This window comes from Neodiprion virginianus, chromosome 3 (assembly GCF_021901495.1).
Source record: "Neodiprion virginianus isolate iyNeoVirg1 chromosome 3, iyNeoVirg1.1, whole genome shotgun sequence".
NCBI classification, from domain to species: domain Eukaryota; kingdom Metazoa; phylum Arthropoda; class Insecta; order Hymenoptera; family Diprionidae; genus Neodiprion; species Neodiprion virginianus.
Window position 1 is genome coordinate 30,691,540 of NC_060879.1, and position 21,621 is coordinate 30,713,160.

A 21,621-nucleotide genomic window follows, 5' to 3' on the forward strand; every position below is an offset into this window, starting at 1 on the left:
TATCTCACGCGCTGCATAGAAAAATTGCAAGTAATACTTCCTGTCTCAAGCTGTAGTCTATCAGTGTCTCGGTTAATCAAACGTGATGTTATTTCGGTGTAATATTCAAGTATGCACTTAAAAAGTGTTCAAAAATTTATAATTCTTTTTACCGAAAAGATTTTTTGCACGCATATTTCTTACCATAATTATTACGAAGTCGTTGAACTCGTTCTTTTTGCGAATAGAACAGGTAACGTTCTGCTTCGGTTAATTACATCGATATAATGTTTGAAATCTAGTTCAGAAACAGATAGTGCTAGATAATTTATCGTCTGTAAAAGTGGTATCGATATCTATGAAAATCTAGCGTATGTTAGTGAAATGAACGATGAGTCTGATTTCAACGGATAACTTACGTAACGCTTCAACTATATCTTGAAATTGATACAATATGACATATTTAATTGCGCACGTAATTCTGATGTACTCGAAAGTAAATGCCGATTTGAATTTTTGTAAAGCAAATCGGGCGTAGAATAGCTTGAGACGAGAATTCAAACCTTTTTCAAGTTTTGAAATAATTTCAGCTTTCATACAACAACTTCAAATGGATATCACGGTATTTAGAAACATCGCAACGTATCCGCTAACTACATATGCCTATTAGTTACCATTTAGATAGATCAACTGCAAATTTCCTGTTCAATCAAATATGACCACTAGTTTCCTCGTTTCCTCTGGAAACTTCGATGCGTAGGAGTCGAATTTTTATCAGAGAATGGCACATGCGATACAGGTGCCGTTGATCACTTCGCTACGCACACATGTAGAGCAGTAATCAATAACTATGACCGTGTTACCTTGCTAATGTGTTTCAAACCAGAGCTTGATTATCAAGCCTGTCCTCTTTTATAATTATAGTTAATCACTCTGGTCGAGTACAAAGGCATAAACAGTGTATTATGGATGATTAAATGATGTAAACACTGTAAAGAGTTTGAGCTCTACAAAAACTACACACGCAAACAAGCACTACAAACGGATTTGAATAGTACATGAATTCAAATTCTCGGCGTTTTGCTGGCAAACAAATTAACGAGAACCATTTCACGAGTCAACAGATTCTGATTTGGTTTAAGAATTTTCTTTTCCCCCAATTGTCAACCGTGAACCGCAAAATGAATTTTTGCCAATAAGCTCTACTGATCAATGTATAAGTGAAAGTCCTTATTTTAAGTGGCATTTTTGCCTACTTATCACACTCATTTCTAATCAACGAACGTTATCGTTTTTCCTCTATTTCGCTATATCGAACAAGCAGCGTTATTCACATACACTAGTCAAACCAGTGAGTCACCTGATTTCGAAAAAGGTATTAAATCGAATCTTGTGTTTTGTTCCCAGTTTGAGATAAGGGGACCTTGCGGTCTAGCGGGTGAGTATTTGACTGCTTTTCAAAATTTGTTTTTTTAATGAAAGAAATGAACAATGTTATTTAAATTTTGTAGGTATGTTTTATTACTTATAAATTTTACAAATTTGGAATTAAAAAAAAAGAAATTTTTTTTTATTATTTTAAAAATTGCGCTGAAGTCGTCCCTTCGAAAAAAGTTGACCGTGCTGCTGTTGATCGTTTTGGTTTTTCCACTTATCTGAAACGAAAAAATTAAAAATGACCCTTAATTATTATGAGTATATCATTCGCAGGAACTGAAATGAAAAAAAAAAGACAAAATGGCGTATTGTCAAAATTAGAAGTCGGAAAACAGCCGGATTTTAACAATGTTTTGTTTATAAAAAAATTATAAATATTTAATGGAAAATTTTCGTTGTAGTCCCTGCGATAGCTGCCAGTGTACTTAATAACATATTTTAATTTGAGATGAACCGGTCGAGTAGTTTTTTTTAATTGATCAACATAAGACAGAAAAAAGTAGTTTCAAGATAAACGCGTTTAAAATTTCAAATAAGTATTTTCTCAAAAATATTAGACCGTTTGTAGACCGAGAGTTATGCTAACCGATTTAACTGTCAAAACTAAAATATTTTCACTACAACTCAGGTAGACAACTCAGGTAGCAGCTGCTTTTCTACGAACAATAGAACTATTCACAGAGCGGACCGACCCTTCTACTCACTTTCGCGCCGACCTTCAATTGGCTGTAAAACTAAAAGTACTGTGAATATCATTACCAAATTTTCACAGTATACTTTCGAAATATTGAAAAAAAATCGATTTTCTGAAAATTCTAAGCCCAAGGTCCCCATAAGGTTGAAGCAGGATTTTTTTAAGCTACTTCATTCGATCTAGACACTTCCGGTGCTATTCTTCTGCTACACGAATAATCTCGAATAAAGAGATTAAAAATTACGATGAAAAATCTCTCGTATTTCCGATATACCTATAAATACTTGCAGTAATGACGACCTCGACAGTCTAAAGTTTTAGACTACAGGTTTTATTTCAGAAGTACTGGAAATTTCCCAAGTTATTCAGCTATCGTTATTATACCGGTCAACACGTATTTTGAGTCTGAGTTATGTACGTCGAATTTTGATTTTTTTCACCTAACTAATGAAAGAAAAAATAGTTTTATTAGACAAAGTTTGCTTTCGTAGAAAACAGAACGATATTTCGGATTTTAAGAAAAATCACCTATTTTCTCAAACATTTATTGTAAATAACGACTAAGCAAACTTGAGCTTCGCATTTAAATCACTTTTATTAAAAAATTCAAATGCGAATCCGAAGTTTCTTTAATTCTTATTTACAATGTTTGTTTGAGAAAATAGGTAATTTTTCTTAAAATTTACAAAAGCGAACGTTATCTAATAAACCTATTTTTTCTTCTATTAGTTACGTGGAAGAAAACAAAGCTTGACATCTAGAATGCTGAATCAAAACTCGTGTTGCACCGGTGTTATTTATCAACGTCGAAACACAAAAGCAAACTTTATAAGTATTACACGAAGATTTTGGTCATTATTAGATGTATGGAATCAAAATTTATCTATTTAAATATAAACTTGAAGTAAAATAAATATTTTTTCGTTCGCCTGTGTTGTTACTCTTATAAGCAGCGGGACACGCTCACCTTTTCGAATCCTAGAAGTAAATAAGCCGGAATAGATAACTGATCCGTATCGTAGTAACACACACACACACACACACACACCATCCGGGCTCGTATTTCCGATCGTAAGACGGCACAACACACGCTTAGTCCAATTGTTGTCCAATCCGCGCCTACGATAATCGTACTAGCCTGGAAGCTTATCGTTATCTTGGGATGGAGAGAGCAAAATAGAGAAGGACAAAAACACTCCCACCCACCCTAGCAGAAACGCACACACGTGAAACCGGCCTACCAGCTGTGATGTTCAACCGTTGAATTTCTCGGGTAGCCGTCACCACTGTATAAAGGGCTTTGTCAGTCGGAGGCTCAACTTGGCCCGGTGAATGCGTCGCGCGCGCAGAGCTCGTAAGCCAACAGCATTCGGAACTGCGAATGGAATCAGCTGTGCCAAAATATTTGCAATTAGTCGGTTACTTGAAAATCCTTCTGTTTATCAATTTTTATCGAAGTAATATCGGACTCATATTTGTCACAATTATTCATGAAATACCTGAAGGCGTTTATAGAAATCTGATGATCACTGAAACGCAGTTCATGGTACCTTAGTCGACAGTTAACATCCAAGGTGAATTGCTCATCCAAATTTGGTTCTTCTAATACTTGTGGCATCTCGGTATGTGAATATAAACTTACAGTTAACTTGGATTCTTTTCCTCTAACAATTAAGCTTCTGTGCTGTTGTGCGGTATTTATATGTAATTAATATTCTGTAATCGTTTTACAAACGGTATGAATGTTATACGTACACCTGTAAGTTGGAATGTGTATTTACATTTACGAGAGCAAATATGGCACAACGAATGCGAATACGTACCAACTTCGAAATACACGGTAACCTTTCAATTTCTTACAACAATCACCGTGTAATTTTAACATTATAGTATATGTACAAGATTATCAAGCGGGGCTAAAACTTTTAACTTGATTCGTGGTTTTGCAAAAGTCACTTTAAATAAGAGATAGAAGAAAATGTTGTATTTTCATCATAGATTGAGTCAGCGGTTGTTTCTTTTTACCAACCACCTAACTGCCAGCTTCTGTAATCGTACATGTTTATTACGGTTCAATAGCAAGTTCGTCGGTGAATTAATTGCACGTTTTTTCAGTTGTAAAATTTCTGCAAGCATGCTGAATTGCTAAAACCGATTCTACGTCTTCCTAGGAACTAGTTGTATCATATCGTATCGTGATCATCGGCCCGTTATTTTTAAAATAGACAAATATTATCATATCTTCTTGGGTTATCGTTGACTATAAAAACACGCGTAACTATATTAAGTATATAATAACGGTGCTTGTAAATCGAGCATGTGCTCCTCATTGCCATTTCCGTAAACTTACCAGTTATCTTGCTTACCCGAGTTAAAAACTCCTGACGTGTTGAGCAATTTGCAAATATCCTTGCGTCGCAGCTTTTATGGTTACCGATCGTGCCAGCTATTTTTGTCATTAACTTTATAGGGACTTTGTGCAAGATGTGAGAACAAAGCTCTCGAGGACAGCTGCATGGGACGTGAGCGGTATATGACTAGAAATAATATTTTACAATGTTTAATCGGTATTCCAGAAAAAAGGGCCGACGTCCGGGTAGCGCGATCAAATTTAACCTGACGCTAATCCGCTTGATCCCAATCTTCGATTATCTCATATCGTTATACAGTCATTGGATTAATCAAAAGTAGAGCAAAACGATCTTCGGTAAACAATATTATTTTCAATGTGTCGGTCACACCTGCCTGAGGTTCATTAAGTTTTTAATCATTGAAAATGTGTGGAACGTGGATATGCGTGCATACGCGTGACTTTTCCTAATGAGAGTCTGGTCGTTAACATAATTCCAATGGAACTAACGAGTCTGTTTACTAATTTATTTAAGACTCGCATCGTTTCGCCATTTGACGCTATTTCAGTCGTTCACGGCAGGTGGCAGACGCGACTTCGTGTTAGTTAGAGCATGTGAGAGGTTTGATTGCAGTAATTGATAACCGTGCATACTTAAGTTGTAAAGTGGGGAAGTTGATAGGCGTGTGCGCCACACTTCTGAAAAACAAGTGTCTTATCAAGGCTGTACATTAATGCGTTGTTCAATATCTTACGCACATTGTGTCCGCGCGGAAAATGATTTCGGAATTTGTAGAATATCCAATGAGAATCTAGAACAAATTACTCACCCATTGTGTATTACTGACGAATTACGTGCCGTTAAAAGAATCCTTCAAGCCTGAGCGCTATTTGGTTGAATTCTGCAGGTCGGTAGGTCTCACAATCAGTGCAATGGATGTTTATTCAGGAGGATTTTTTGCGTACGTTTCTTTTATCGAGTGAAAATTTCAGGCTCAATTTCCAATCGATGATCGATTTGTCGGACGGACGGCCAGCATCTTCTTTGCTTACTTAGATCGGGACAGTGAACTCTATAGATACACTTAACGGCGCAGGCGGCTTCGCGCGTCTAGACGGAAACAATGCATCCGAATGTGCGTAGGCGTCATGGAATTCCCAAGGTCAAGGATGAATCACGGGCACGAGAGGCGCTCGAATACCTCGTCGTCTGTAGGAGTCTGCGAAATGATGGTGCAGATACGCGGTGGCAGACCCTTCTTCGTTGAACAATTTCAGAAACAGCCCCGTACTGTGACAAACTAACATTTACATCGTCGAAACGATTTATTCGGTGACTTGAAAGAGTAAAAAAAAAAAAAATCTGTAATTACTCAACTACAATAACGTTTGGTGCCTAATGTATCCAAATTTTATACGATTCAGTTCAGACATACGTACATAAGTCGTTCTAACTTGATGAAAAATCACTTTCGAGCGATCGATATTTGTCTATGCGAGCAAAGTTCTCGTTGCCTAGATAAGAGTAGCATTCATCGTCCATTTGAAAACACTTCAGTCGCTCGACCGCTTGCCCAGGCTATGTTTGGTGGGAAAACGTATCTTCGAAAAAACCGCCGACTATACGAATCAATAGAATTTCATTTGTTGGAAGATCCGTATCAAGTCAAGGGTGAGTTTGTGCTGCTTCTGTGCTCGTCTGATATTTGTAGAATATTGAAAATATTATATTTAAAGGTATTTATGTAGTTACAAAAATATCGTCATATTAATCACATGCTTGAAACAGAGAAGTAAATTGATGGAATAAAATGAATCAAGTACACGTTGAAAGAAAACTTTTTATCCGGACAAAGAGGAATATTAATATTTTAAGCGTACTCTACACACGTATGAGATATACGTATATGAGTTTTATATATATACACATGTATACATAATATATATACGTGTATACGGTTCGGCTTATCTACACACTAAATAAATATTTAAATTCTGTCTGTTATTTCAATGTTCTGCTGGCACAGACGTTATCAGACCAACTGTTTCACCAAACATTTATTTATTACGTATATTTTCGGAAACTTTGGCTAGCCTCGAGTATGCGGAACATCTTTAGTACGTTTATGATGTGTAACAATCGATGTGGAATGAAGGAAAAAAAAATTATCACAAACAACATGATACGTATAACGTATGTTATAAATTCAATCAATGTAACCCGTAATGAATTATTTGGCTTTAAACTAGCCGCCGTGTTATTATAGAATTCACTTTTACAACCAAATTGACTTAAAAATCTGCAGTGTCTTTGTGGAAATATACTTCTGAGCATGAATTTTCTAAGGAGTACATAAATCTATATAATAATTATGCTATAAATTGATTCCGTCCATTCAATTGAAGCTATATTCTAAAATTGAAACGTAATTCATTTACTTTCCTCTGTACCCTCTCCAAAGACGTTGAATCTGGATTTCCACGAGTACACATGGTGCAGTGTGATTATCTTTTGTTTTCTGGGTCATTGATCAGTGTTCCAGACAGTGTAGAGATACAGAGATTAAAGTGTCACCCACATGTAAACAGACATAATTAAATAGAACCAAAGCCTATTATCGCGGATATTTAAGCTGCCAAAATCGACAGCTAACTGTAACCCGATTACTTGCGAAATGTAAGTAGCCTACCGCTGGTGTGGTAAAATGTCAGACTGTTTTAAATATTTTAAATACTAACGCAGGAAGGAAGTAATCACGATTCTATTTATCCACACTGCTAATCCTGTAGTTATAGAAAATATTTGCCCACTGCGAATTTGCGAGATAAGTTATCCTCACCCGAGTAGAGATGGATTTTTAACGAAGAAACGACACGTTAGCAGTAATCTTCTTCGGAGCCGACGTCATCCGAATCAATTATTCTGATGTTTTAATTTTTGTTTCAGATGACTACTTGGCTGCTCTATTTTTTGGCCATCATTTTCCTGCTGGTAGCTTTAATTCTGACATCGGACAGCCATGACGTGGTTCGTTTTCACGCCAGGTTCCTTTTGTACTACATAGTCTCCTCTACCATCGCCGTGATGGGCATACCTTACATCATGCTCAGACCTAAAGATGTCAGGAATTGCCGGTAAGTTGATACGCCTAATGTGAATGAAAATCGTTTGAAGAAATGGTCTTGAAATTTCAATTTTTATGTCGTTTCATTTCGAATATGTTACGAATACAATGCAACCAATAATAACATACCGGCGCTGACGAGTGTAAACTTATTAATCTCTTTTGCAGGGATCTGTCAGCACTGCTCAAGCAAGTTACCAAAATCTTGGGTATTCAGTGGGAACTTCGTGGTGCGGCTGAATTGAGTGTAGAGCGGGGATGCGTCGTAGTCGCCAATCATCAAAGCACACTCGACATTCTTGGTAGGTATCCAAATATTCACGTCTAGGAAAAATTGCTACGTGCAAGTTTTTTCATGGCATAAAATGTTACGCATTTAGTTAGAAAAAACCCTACAAGGTTATTCAAATTTTTCAATTCTTTGTTACATGTAGGGAAATTTTGGATGAAATGGCGATAGATAAGAAATGACACATGGTATAGTCCAACAGAGTAAAGTACTTGAGAAACTGTACTATGAGCCATCTCTTACCTAGCGCCATCTCATCCGGAATTATCCTAATTAAAACCAACAATTACCATTTTTTTTTCGATTATCATAACCATCCAGAGATGGTAAATCAACCTGCGCAAGAATCAAATTCAGCTAGAGAGATATAGGGCGAGTTCCAAAATCGCACCGATGGTTCTTCAGTAAGAACTGTAACATCCTCAATTCGGTTTAATAATTTATAACCATTGAGATGGTAAATCCACCTACGCAAAATTAAGCCCTGGGTTTGTCTAAATGTATCAAGTGATTTCGCAATTTATTATACTTGGCAGCGCTGTGATACCCGAATCTCTGTGCAGCTGGCTGTTGAATTATGGCGTTGTTCTTTCATTTTCACACTTCCGGAGTTTTATCCTTACGTACAATACGTACAGTCCGTGCATTCCCCGAATGCAAGATGCACTGGAATCCTCGAAAGTTTTCATCCTAATTCTGGCATTGTCGCTATAAATCTTGAACAAGTTCAAGTGTTTTCATCATACAAAAAATTACACAGAGTGCTTCGATATTAATAATCTCCGCGATTAGTTTTCCATCTTCAATTTATACTTCTATTATATCGTTTCTTTACACGGCTAACTTATTTATCTTTCAAAGGAATGTTCAACATCTGGCAAGTAATGGGAAAATGTGCACCTGTGGCAAAGCAAGCGATTTTTTATGCCTGGCCCTTCGGCTTGGCGGCTTGGCTGGCCGGGGTCGTTTTCATTGATAAGCGAACGCCGGGGAAAGCTGTAGCGACTCTCAATGAAACGAGTAAACTTGTCAACACTCGCAAGGTAAGAACGAAAAAAGCTGTTTGCGTTATGAATAAAAATGAAACGCCCTCGTCAAACTTTTCTACACTCGAATAATTCCAACAATAAGTCACCAAGGTCATGCCAGATCTCAATGACTCGTGGGTGGGACTGTACGTTGATAAATCTGTTCATTTTTATAAATTGCACTCTGACTCATGTACGCTACGTCCCCGTGTCTTGTACAATTTTATTGCTGGCTTAAGTTCGTTTCGTTTTAAATATTTGTCATAGAATGATTTATATTTGGCCATACCGTTTGCAATAAAATTTTGCTAAAAAAGCTCAAGGTACAAAGTATGGCGTTTGATAACTTAATTGACAGTGTCGTTTGCAAATCGGTACACAAATTATTTTCTTCATTACTGTGAACGTGCCTGTGTGTGGTTACAGTGATTATTGCAGTATCAATATCTTATCCCCAACACTGGTGATAATATTTTGATTCATTATAAAACTGTCACTAATGTCGAACTAATTACGTTATGCTTCTTATACGATATTATACCGTAGGGAGTGAGTCATTCCGTTTCATTTTCTTCTGGTAATTAAAAAGTAAATATTCGTACAAAACATTGAGGATATTTTTTCTGGTCAGATTCCGCGATTGACCACGAGTACTGTTGCAGGTCAAGATGTGGATATTTCCTGAGGGTACGCGAAATAACAACATTATTGCGAAGGGTATGCTGCCCTTTAAGAAGGGCGCCTTTAGAATTGCAATCGAGAATCAAGTTCCGCTTCTTCCAATAGTCTACTCGCCGTACTACTTCATTAATCATAGAAATCACTACTTCGGCAGAGGTAAGGGCAAATACATTAGTTTTCGTTTGTGATTTGAAGAAATGAATTTCACCCACCGAGATGGTATTGACTTGTTCGTCATAAATAAGTTACGAGAACTTTGAATCCTACAGTTCAGGTATAATTGTCCAGCTGAAAACTGATATGTTTTTACTAATCTTATTGCACAATAATTTTACCTTGCGTATTTATCATATTATTGCATTCGCAAGTTTATACGAAAAGTGCTTTCAAATACCAAAGTCTAAAATACCGAGATTACAAAAAAAAAAAACATCGATATCGCTACATCGTTTCAAGTCACTACAAAATCGTTAAAATCTATCATATTCGTTCGATTTCACTCTATGATGACTTATTCAGAAAACTTCCTTAAGAATAATAAGGTTAATAAGAAGTATCGATTTTTGGTTAGCTAATTTTCGCAATATAAAGTGTCAACCTGACACCCAGCATAGCTTCAAAAAATATGAAAAAATAGAAACCAATGTATGTTACATAAGTACTAATAATACCTGCTTCATGAATTCATTGCAGGTAAAGTGATTGTTCAAACTTTAAAGCCTGTACCTACAGAAGGTCTGGGATTGAAAGACGTCGATGATCTGATGGAAAGGACGCAAAAAATGATGCGAGAAGCTCTGAAGGAGTTGACGAAAGAAGTCCTTGCACCATTGCCACCAGATTATCCTGGACTCCAAGGGATAGAAATCCCTAAGACTGAAATGAGTTGATGAGCAAATCGTTGCCTTCATGTTAATCATGTAATCATTCGAAGATGATTAATTACTGGTAATCATATATTGTTGCGATCCAATATCAGCGTAGTATATGCTGTTCGTTACTTTACAGAAATCTATCAGGATACCGAAGACTGATCAATTTTTAGTGAATTAGTAGGCCAATTAGCTGCGATGTGAAGCTATAATTATTCTACCAAAATATCAATTGTGAAAGGAGAATCACAGTCGATTCGACAAAGTAAACAATTCGTTAATATCATCGATATCTTATTTGTATTTTACGTATAATGTGCCAGCAATTTTCATTATATTTGTAACAAGTAACATATTTTATGCACATGTAGTGGATGCGACATTTGTCATTTAATGATACATAAGTAATAAACATTAGAAATTTACAAATTATTATTTAAACTAATAATTTTTCGCAACCCAACTGCAAATCTTAGGTGTGTACAAAGAATGTGAACGATATGCTGCCTTGTGAATATCTACGGCAGGCATTTTCTGTACCAACAGTATACGTGCATTTGAAGTTCGGTTTACATATATTACCTGAAATATTGTAAATTAAAGTGTTAAAAAGTAAAGTGATAAATATAGAGTTATCCAAAGAGCATTTATTGTCTACAAGGCTTGTCGATTTAAGCATAAAAAATCTGCATCAAATTGAATCCCGTTTATAATTTAGGAATAGCTAAAGATAAATCTGAGTGACTTGAATAATTTGTAATTAATTTTACACAATTTCTCTATCAGCCTCGTTATAACGCCTGACTAAAGGCAACACGACTTAAGACTCGGTGAGTCTTGACGTTGGTTGAAGAATATGAAGACGGACACCCCTGGGTAAATTTTTGTGACCAGTTTTCGGCGGGCGAGTGGGCCCAGGTGAACCTGGGTGCGTAGGAGGGTTCTGTCTATCGACTCTACCTAACGGTCTCGCACCGACATTCGTAGCAGCCAAAGTAGTGTCAGTATGGAAGCTTGAGATTGAGTCGGTACAAAGTGGGTACGTAAGATTACTTGTCGACTGCGACTTAGAAATGTCGATCAGCTCGATCATCCCCGTGAGTAGACGCGTAACCGCGTCCACCGCCAACCACCGTCAGCCACCCCCTGCCGACTCCGACCACCTTCGTCCTCCTCGTCCCCCTGCTGCACCTTGTATTCTATAACATTAATATTCATAATTATTACAACTTTTCATTTGCTCTCTCGATCTTGAATTTTCGTAGGCATAGAATCGAAACGTTGTTTTAGCTGGTCGCAAGTGAAGTATCTGCGTTGGGTAGAGGAGCAGAATTGTTTTTCGAAAAGTATTCGGATGGAAAAAAATTCAGAGTAACTATAATACATCACGGATGCGCTAATTTTGAACGAGATGAAATGGATGCTTCGTATATGAGACGGTATTTAACGCTGCGTAGTGATTTAAAGACCTAGAAAGGTGATAGGGAGAGAAAGAACGACGCTTCTTAACACTTAAAGTGTATTTTAACACACATTTGAAGGATACGAGCGAAATTTTTCATCATCCAACTGTCGCAGAACAGCAGCGTTATTAGCCGACCCGTTCACTGAAGAATATATCTTCAGTCAACGGCTGACCATCGAAGGGCCTGGCCGCTTGAGTCTGAAATCGGCAGGAGAGATGAAGTGTGTATTTCTTGTATGAAACGTGAAAACTAAAAGCATTATACATCATATCTTATCATCATACATCATACATCATACATCATACATCGTACATCATACATCATCATACATAGTATCAAAGTTCGAAACCATAGTTTGGATGTCGGATTTTCAGAAAGTGACGTCACCAATTCAAAATCAGCCAGCCGAATTCCTCAGTCGGGAAACAACCGCGCAGTAGAGCGGACGGATGAGAGTCGCGCTCCGCAAATTTCGAGTACCGGGTTCTCAACCTCCCAGATCCTCCGCTTCGGGTCCGCTACGCGGTGAAACTCGACTTCCAGGATAAGCGCTCCGTGGTTCCTGGTTCATGTTTGCAATAAATTATTTCAATTCGTTTTTCGCGCAACCCCAAATTCGGTAGCTGTCAGTCCGCTGATAAAATTTCTCGACTTCCAGGATAAGCGCTCCGTGGTTCCTGGTTCATGTTTGCAATAAATTATTTCAATTCGTTTTTCGCGCAACCCCAAATTCGGTAGCTGTCAGTCCGCTGATAAAATTTCTCGACTTCCAGGATAAGCGCTCCGTGGTTCCTGGTTCATGTTTGCAATAAATTATTTCAATTCGTTTTTCGCGCAACCCCAAATTCGGTAGCTGTCAGTCCGCTGATAAAATTTCTCGACTTCCAGGATAAGCGCTCCGTGGTTCCTGGTTCATGTTTGCAATAAATTATTTCAATTCGTTTTTCGCGCAACCCCAAATTCGGTAGCTGTCAGTCCGCTGATAAAATTTCTCGACTTCCAGGATAAGCGCTCCGTGGTTCCTGGTTCATGTTTGCAATAAATTATTTCAATTCGTTTTTCGCGCAACCCCAAATTCGGTAGCTGTCAGTCCGCTGATAAAATTTCTCGACTTCCAGGATAAGCGCTCCGTGGTTCCTGGTTCATGTTTGCAATAAATTATTTCAATTCGTTTTTCGCGCAACCCCAAATTCGGTAGCTGTCAGTCCGCTGATAAAATTTCTCGACTTCCAGGATAAGCGCTCCGTGGTTCCTGGTTCATGTTTGCAATAAATTATTTCAATTCGTTTTCGCGCAACCCCAAATTCGGTAGCTGTCAGTCCGCTGATAAAATTTCTCGACTTCCAGGATAAGCGCTCCGTGGTTCCTGGTTCATGTTTGCAATAAATTATTTCAATTCGTTTTTCGCGCAACCCCAAATTCGGTAGCTGTCAGTCCGCTGATAAAATTTCTCGACTTCCAGGATAAGCGCTCCGTGGTTCCTGGTTCATGTTTGCAATAAATTATTTCAATTCGTTTTTCGCGCAACCCCAAATTCGGTAGCTGTCAGTCCGCTGATAAAATTTCTCGACTTCCAGGATAAGCGCTCCGTGGTTCCTGGTTCATGTTTGCAATAAATTATTTCAATTCGTTTTTCGCGCAACCCCAAATTCGGTAGCTGTCAGTCCGCTGATAAAATTTCTCGACTTCCAGGATAAGCGCTCCGTGGTTCCTGGTTCATGTTTGCAATAAATTATTTCAATTCGTTTTTCGCGCAACCCCAAATTCGGTAGCTGTCAGTCCGCTGATAAAATTTCTCGACTTCCAGGATAAGCGCTCCGTGGTTCCTGGTTCATGTTTGCAATAAATTATTTCAATTCGTTTTTCGCGCAACCTCAAATTCGGTAGCTGTCAGTCCGCTGATAAAATTTCTCGACTTCCAGGAGAAGCGCTCCGTGGTTCCTGGTTCATGTTTACAATAAATTATTTCAATTCGTTTTTCGCGCAACCCCAAATTCGGTAGCTGTCAGTCCGCTGATAAAATTTCTCGACTTCCAGGATAAGCGCTCCGTGGTTCGTCGTTCATGTTTACAATAAAATATTTCAATTCGTTTTTCGCGCAAGCCCAAATTCAGTAGCTGTCGGTGCGCTAATAAAATTTCTGTAACTTTACAATCTTCTCATAATCTTTTTGGTAAAATATGTCGATAAAAAAATTATATCAAACCTTACACATTATTTTTGATTTGTTCTCACGCTGAAAATATTTATTAGTATTCGAGGCATAACTCGAGGTGGTTGAAGGTGGTCGGAGGTGGACGAGGAGGAGGACGAGGAGGACGAGGATTTGTGCTGGGTGAGTAAAACACTTTTATAATATTTGATGGCAATTGTAATTATATTTCATCTGAAATATTACAAACTTGTCACGTTTACAATAAATTATTTCAATTCATTTTTCGTGCAAGCACATATTCAGTAGCTATGAATAATCTTATACAGTTTATTACATTATCAATTAATTGATTAATTACATTAATCCTTACACAATATTTTTGATGTGTTCTTATACTAAAAATATTCATTACTATTCCAGGTATTACCCGAGGTGGCCGGAGGTGGACGAGGAGGAGGACGAGCTGGACGAGGAGGAGGACCAGGTGGACGAGGAGTAGGACGAGGTGGACGAGGTGGACGAGGAGTCGGCGGGGTGGGTCGTGGGAGAGGACCTCTCCTCTCCTCAGAGGAGGGGAGGGGGAGGGGAAGGGAAGGGGGAGAGGTGGGCGGGAAGGGGGAAGGGTTGGGAAGGGAAGGGAAGGGTAGGGTGGCGGGACGGGGCAGGAGGGGGGAGGGGGGAGGGCGGGCGGGAGGGTGGGAGGGAGGGAGGGAGGGAGGGAGGGAGGGAGGGAGGGAGGGAGGGAGAGAGTGGAGGACGGATGTCGATGCGAGCCCGTTAGAGTTGACAGAGCAGTACACCCCCCCCCCCTCCCGCGCCTGCCCTCCCTCCCTCCCTCCCTCCCTCCCACCCGCCCGCCCTCCCCCCTCCCCCCTCCCCCCTCCCGCCCTGCCCCGCCACCCTACCCTTCCCTTCCCTTCCCAACCCTTCCCCCTTCCCGCCCACCTCTCCCCCTTCCCTTCCCCTCCCCCTCCCCTCCTCTGAGGAGAGGAGAGGTCCTCTCCCACGACCCACCCCGCCGACTCCTCGTCCACCTTGTCCTCCTCCTCGTCCACCTCGTCCTACTCCTCGTCCACCTGGTCCTCCTCCTCGTCCAGCTCCGGCCACTTCGGGTAATACCTGGAAAAGTAATGAATATTTTTAGTATAGGAACACATCAAAAATATTGTGTAAAGATTAATGTAATTAATCAGTTAATTAATAATGTAATAAATTGTATAAGATTATTCATAGCTACTGAATATGTGCTTGCACGAAAAATGAATTGAAATAATTTATTGTAAACGTGACAAGTTTGTAATATTTCAGATGAAATATAATTACAATTGCTATTAAATATTATAAGAATATCAATTAATTAATTAATGATATAATAAATTGTATAAGATTATTCATAGCTACTGAATATGTGCTTGCACGAAAAATGAATTGAAATAATTTATCGTAAACGTGACAAGTTTGTAATATTTCAGATGAAATATAATTACAATTGCCATCAAATATTATAAAAGTGTTTTACTCACCCAGCACAAATCCTTGTCCTCCTCGTCCTCCTCCTCGTCCACCTCCGACCACCTTCAACCACCTCGAGTTATGCCTCGAATACTAATAAATATTTTCAGCGTGAGAACAAATCCAAAATAATGTGTGAGGTTTGATATAATTTTTTTATCGACATATTTTACCAAAAAGACTATGAGAAGATTGTAAAGTTATAGAAATTTTATTAGCGCACCGACAGCTACTGAATTGGGGCTTGCGCGAAAAACGAATTGAAATAATTTATTGCAAACATGAACCAGGAACCACGGAGCGCTTATCCTGGAAGTCGAGAAATTTCATTAGCGGACTGACAGCTACCGAATTTGGGTTTGCGCGAAAAACGAATTGAAATAATTTATTGCAAACATGAACCAGGAACCACGGAGCGCTTATCCTGGAAGTCGAGAAATTTCATTAGCGGACTGACAGCTACCGAATTTGGGGTTGCGCGAAAAACGAATTGAAATAATTTATTGCAAACATGAACCAGGAACCACGGAGCGCTTATCCTGGAAGTCGAGAAATTTTATTAGCGGACTGACAGCTACCGAATTTGGGGTTGCGCGAAAAATGAATTGAAATAATTTATTGTAAACATGAACGACGAACCACGGAGCGCTTATCCTGGAAGTCGAGAAATTTTATCAGCGGACTGACAGCTACCGAATTTGGGGTTGCGCGAAAAACGAATTGAAATAATTTATTGCAAACATGAACCAGGAACCACGGAGCGCTTATCCTGGAAGTCGAGTTTCACCGCGTAGCGGACCCGAAGCGGAGGATCTGGGAGGTTGAGAACCCCGTACTCGAAATTTGCGGAGCGCGACTCTCATCCGTCCGCTCTACTGCGCGGTTGTTTCCCGACTGAGGAATTCGGCTGGCTGATTTTGAATTGGTGACGTTACTTTCTGAAAATCCGACATCCAAACTATGGTTTCGAACTTTGATACTATGTATGATGATGTATGATGTACGATGTATGATGTATGATGTATGATGTATGATGATATGATATGATGTATAATGCTTTTAGCTTTCACGTTTCATACAAGAAATACGCACTTCATCTCTCCTGCCGATTTCAGACTCAAGCGGCCAGGCCCTTCGATGGTCAGCCGTTGACTGAAGATATATTCTTCAGTGAACGGGTCGGCTAATAACGCTGCTGTTCTGCGACAGTTGGATGATGAAAAATTTCGCTCGTATCCTTCAAATGTGTGTTAAAATACACTTTAAGTGTTAAGAAGCGTCGTTCTTTCTCTCCCTATCACCTTTCTAGGTCTTTAAATCACTACGCAGCGTTAAATACCGTCTCATATACGAAGCATCCATTTCATCTCGTTCAAAATTAGCGCATCCGTGATGTATTACAGTTACTCTGAATTTTTTTCCATCCGAATACTTTTCGAAAAACAATTCTGCTCCTCTACCCAACGCAGATACTTCACTTGCGACCAGCTAAAACAACGTTTCGATTCTATGCCTATGAAAATTCAAGATCGAGAGAGCAAATGAAAAGTTGTTGGAATAATTATGAATACTAATGTTATGGAATACATCGAGCGCGCGTCGAATAGAATCCCATTTCGAAATGAATAATTCTTCTCTTTTCATATCATAGCTAATCTAGTAATACAGGTAAATAGGATGGTTGGAGGTGTTTGGAAATGGTAGGAGGTGGTCGGCGCTGGCAGAAGGTGATAGGGGATGGTCGAAAGTGGCCATTGATGGTGGGAGGTGGCAGGGGGAGGTAGGAGGCGTTCGAAAATGGTAGGACATTTCAAAAGTTAAAGTCGACGATGATTCGGTGCATCAATTTCATCGTCACAGATTTTCTTCTCCCATGAGCCATAAAGTATTCAACAACGATAATGCAGTCCTTAAAATTCATCATTCATCTCTGTCTGGAAAGCTAATTCGCAAGGCGTGGTATTCTATTCTATTTGCATTATTAGAAAAATACCCATACTCTACATACACTGTTTCTAATCTTTTGCTACATTTGGTTTAATCCCCATGCTTCCACAGCACGAATAGTCGGAAATGTTTTTGATTATCCATAATAAAATAAAAGAAGTAACAAAGCTTAAATTTATTGTTAAAGCTCCAATGAATACATCAAACTGCGGTCGAATCAATCCATTTATTATTTGCACATGACCTCTGTATATTTGATAAATTATTCCTAAATACATTGAAACATATGTATTTATAATGAAATATCATGCAATGGGCTGTGTAAACTATAAACTATAATTTCTATCGAATAGCTGCTTTTATGTCAACAGGGCTTTGAGACTCAGTTCAGTTCGTCCTCCTCCTCGTCCACCTCCGACCACCTCCAACAATCGCCAACCACCTCGAACAACCACCGACAACCACCTCGGGTTGTACCTGGAGTAGCAATAAATATTTTCAGTATAAGAACACATCAAAAGCATTACGTAAGGATTCATATAATCACAGGTGTTGTTTTTGGCTGTAACTTTCGATGCGTTGATCGCAGCGAATTGGAACTGCGCACAATCGATTTCTCCCGCAAAATTACGTCGGAATAGTGCATAAACCAATTTATTCTGGCACTTTTCAAAATCCCAGAAGTTTTTGCCAAAAATACAAAGGGGTGTAATGGTTCAATGGTTTATTCATTCATTTTTCCCATGACAATATTAGGAACGATTATTACAAACTTAAAAATAAACAAAGTCTTGAGTCCAAAACCTTAGCCTAGTTCTATATTTCTATTTAAGTTCTAGGAATACAAAAAATCAGAACAGAGAATTAGAAGACACATAGACGGCGAAGACAATGTCAGAAAAAAAGAGAAAAAGGAAAGAAAAAAAAAAAAACACAAAAAAAGCAGAATAAAGCGATGAAAGCAGGAACATAGAAACGTGGGAAGCAGGAAGTTAGCCTTACTTTTTCTTCGATCTTGGAGTCAAAAGTTTTTGGTCTCAGATTCGAGTTGAATGAACGTCTAGTTTCACCCGGTAGCGTACCTGGAGCGTAGAAACTACGGAGCGCTTGTCCTGGAACTCAAGTTGCACCAGAAAGTGGCCCCGAAGCGCAGGGTCCAGGAGGTAGAGATCCCGGTACTCAAAATCTGCGGAGCGCGGTTCTCATACGTCCATTCTACTGCGCGGTTGTTTCCGGACTGAGGAAATCGGCTAGTTGATTTTCGTCTATATAGATCGATGACGACAAAAGAAAAAAAAATTTGAGTGACGTCACTTTCTGAACATCCAAACTTTGGTTTCGAACTTTAATACTATGTATGATGATAATATATGATATGATGATGTATGATGTATGATGTATGATGATATGACATGATGTATAATGATTTTAGTTCTTACATTTCAGACGAGAAGTACGCACCTTATCTCTCTTGCCGATTCCAGACTCAAGCGGCTACGCCCTTCGATGGTCAGCGTCCGTTCTGCAACAGTTGGATGCAAACAATTTTAGCTGGTACCTCTCATATGTGTGTTAAAATACACTTGAAGTTTCAAGAAGCTTCGTTCTATCTCTCCGCTTCAAAGAAAAAAAAAAAATAATAAATCGCCGACAATCACCTTTTTAGGACTCTAAACCAGGACACCGCGTTAAATACTGTCTCATATACGGAACATCTGTTTCATCTCGATCAAAATTAGCGCATCCGTGATGCAGTTACTCTGAATTTTTTCCCATACGAACACTTTTCGAAAAACAATGACTGCTTCTCTGCACAACGTAGATACTTCACTTGCGACTCGCTAAAACAGCGTTTCGATTCTATGCCCACGAAAATTCAAGATCGAGACATCAAATGAAAAGTTGTAATAATTATGAATATTAATGTTATGGAATACATCGAGCGCGTGTCGAATAGAATCCTTTTTCGAAATCTGTAATTCTGCTATTTTCATATCATAGCCGATTAGTGTAGATAATCTAGTTTGCCTCCTGGAAAATTATAAAATTTAGTGGATGCGTCACGTATTGATCGCAAATGGATCACATGTATTAATATCGTACATGGACCGCATATACATTTATACTATTTGGTCTCAGCATTATTATTACATCTGATCTATTATTATTCACGATCTATGTATACATTCTTCTCTCGGGTACCCTTATACTGTATACTTTAATTAAATTACTGTTTTGCTACGAATTTTCAAAGAAAATCATTTTCATCATTAATTTCTTGTATCGCCGACAAGTCGGTAAATACACACAGGCTAAGTACTGGCTTGAGCTTACCATTGCGAAGACTGCGTTACTCGGAAGGTGAATGTAGCCAGCATCATGTCGAAATCGGCAACTCTCTGATGTTCTGCAATAAGTTTTCAACTCTACCATTGGAACATCTCGGGGGGCGCAAGCGCACGACCATTTTTGGTTGTCACACCAAAGTCCAGTGGGGCAACTCTCTATCTTCTTCAGGTAATGGTCCTGACAAGTAATTAGTCAAACAGATTGGGCGCCTAGTTACAAACAACCCAACGGCATTCGTCTCGTATAATACAAATCAATCGTTTGATATTCTATTTCAATGTGTTACCTCCAACTAAACGAATAATCGAATGAACTTCCCCCGTAAGCACGTCATATTTACCGTTAGCGAAGGTAGTGAAAAAATATCAGTCATCTAGAAAAGTAATTATTTTTATTGAACAATTAGACCGTAAAAATAATATTTCTCGCGATAATGTTTATCGCTCTGCAAATCAATAATTACTGAAAGTATCATTAAGTAAGATCAAAATCTCTTGTCGTTAATATTCTCTTTTCTTCATCAAACATACGCTTCCCCTGTTTTTTTATGAAATTATATTCTACTGCATTATTTTATACGTTGTATAGCAATTTGTATGAAATTTTCTGTAAACTTTGTATAATAAACTGTGTCAAAGTCCAGAAATCAATATTTTTCTTATACATATTACCGTAAGTGATGAAAAGTAAAACGCAGTGCTTGAAATAAACAGATATATTTGAAATCAAATAAGGAAAACTGGTTTGAACTGACTTTATGCAGGTTAAAACACTAACCATGTCACACGACAATATTCGTTTTTCTCTTGCTAAACAACGTAACTCATCATATTCTGTTATTGTCGTTTTAACTTACCATTTCCTGCTTCTGTCCGAATCGAAATTACAATGACCAACGATAAAAGTTGTTCAGAATCAGAATTAACCATCTGGACTAGCAAATAGTGGGTTTTAATTACTGGCTCAACAATCGGAAAGAATTGAAAGGGATTGAGATTCTTGAATTCGATCCAATACGGTGTCTTTGTACGGTAATTCATATAAATTTATACTCAGATGCACCCCGAATGAAAACGAATTCATCGATTAGTTGACTCACTCTAGTAATTGGTTCGAATTGCACATAACATAAAGAAATCCGAAACGTCGTATTAATTCATCGGTTATTCTTTCGTATTGAAAAAAGAAAATTCTTTGGAGAGAAAAAAAGATGGTATCCATTGATTCATATTCTTATAAAAAAATTCATTTCCATACATAGAACTAATCGGATTTGGAATTGTAATAACCTATTCTTAACCAAGAATTGAAACGAATAAGCACGTAAAAACAAATAGATTTACACTAGAAATACGTATACTGAATTCAAAAATTTGAAGAAACAGGATTGTGACAAGTGTGATAATCAATACCATTAAATTTCTTACCGTTTGTTGGGAGGTTCCAGTCGGTGCTCCGTGCCACTCGTATGATTAATGCGTCGCGTCACACCATTTAAATTGAACTTGAGTGTTTTCACTCAAGTATAAAACTCTCTGATTCTGATAGGTTTCGTTCGGTTTGTTATCACCGTTCGTGCACGCGAATCATCTTATTGTTATTCATTGATCGAGCTGATACAAATTTTTACAGCGACAATCAATGCGCAATTTCTTTTTTTTCGAGTTTCACATTCCTATCTTTTAGCGATTTTCACTAGCCGCTAACGATTACGAAATTACGATACAATAACCGCGT

General features: G+C 38.4%; 1 protein-coding gene and 1 long non-coding RNA gene across 5 annotated transcripts; one reads left to right on the plus strand and one right to left on the minus strand.

The window, feature by feature from the left end:
• Nucleotides 1-3,419: 3,419 nt before the first annotated feature.
• Nucleotides 3,420-11,090, plus strand: LOC124299999 (1-acyl-sn-glycerol-3-phosphate acyltransferase alpha-like). 4 transcript variants are annotated; one of them, XM_046753590.1, is made up of 7 exons: nucleotides 3,420-3,684; nucleotides 7,408-7,595; nucleotides 7,754-7,887; nucleotides 8,736-8,917; nucleotides 9,565-9,739; nucleotides 10,277-10,503; nucleotides 10,592-11,090. In XM_046753590.1, exons 2-6 carry the CDS (start codon nucleotides 7,408-7,410, stop codon nucleotides 10,471-10,473), a joined length of 876 nt encoding a protein of 291 aa, XP_046609546.1. In that variant the 5' UTR covers nucleotides 3,420-3,684; the 3' UTR covers nucleotides 10,474-10,503; nucleotides 10,592-11,090. The 4 variants fall into 4 exon arrangements, with proteins under 4 accessions (XP_046609546.1, XP_046609543.1, XP_046609542.1 ...); XM_046753587.1 differs by having other exon boundaries at nucleotides 3,420-3,732; nucleotides 10,277-11,089; XM_046753586.1 differs by having other exon boundaries at nucleotides 3,421-3,684; nucleotides 10,277-11,088.
• Nucleotides 11,091-17,960: 6,870 nt separating this feature from the next.
• LOC124300012 (uncharacterized) lies at nucleotides 17,961-19,053 on the minus strand. The gene is made up of 3 exons (XR_006907131.1): nucleotides 18,997-19,053; nucleotides 18,538-18,800; nucleotides 17,961-18,012 (listed from the first exon to the last, which is right to left on the minus strand). It is a non-coding gene; the product is annotated as an uncharacterized LOC124300012 (long non-coding RNA).
• Between the last annotated feature and the right edge of the window lie 2,568 nt (nucleotides 19,054-21,621).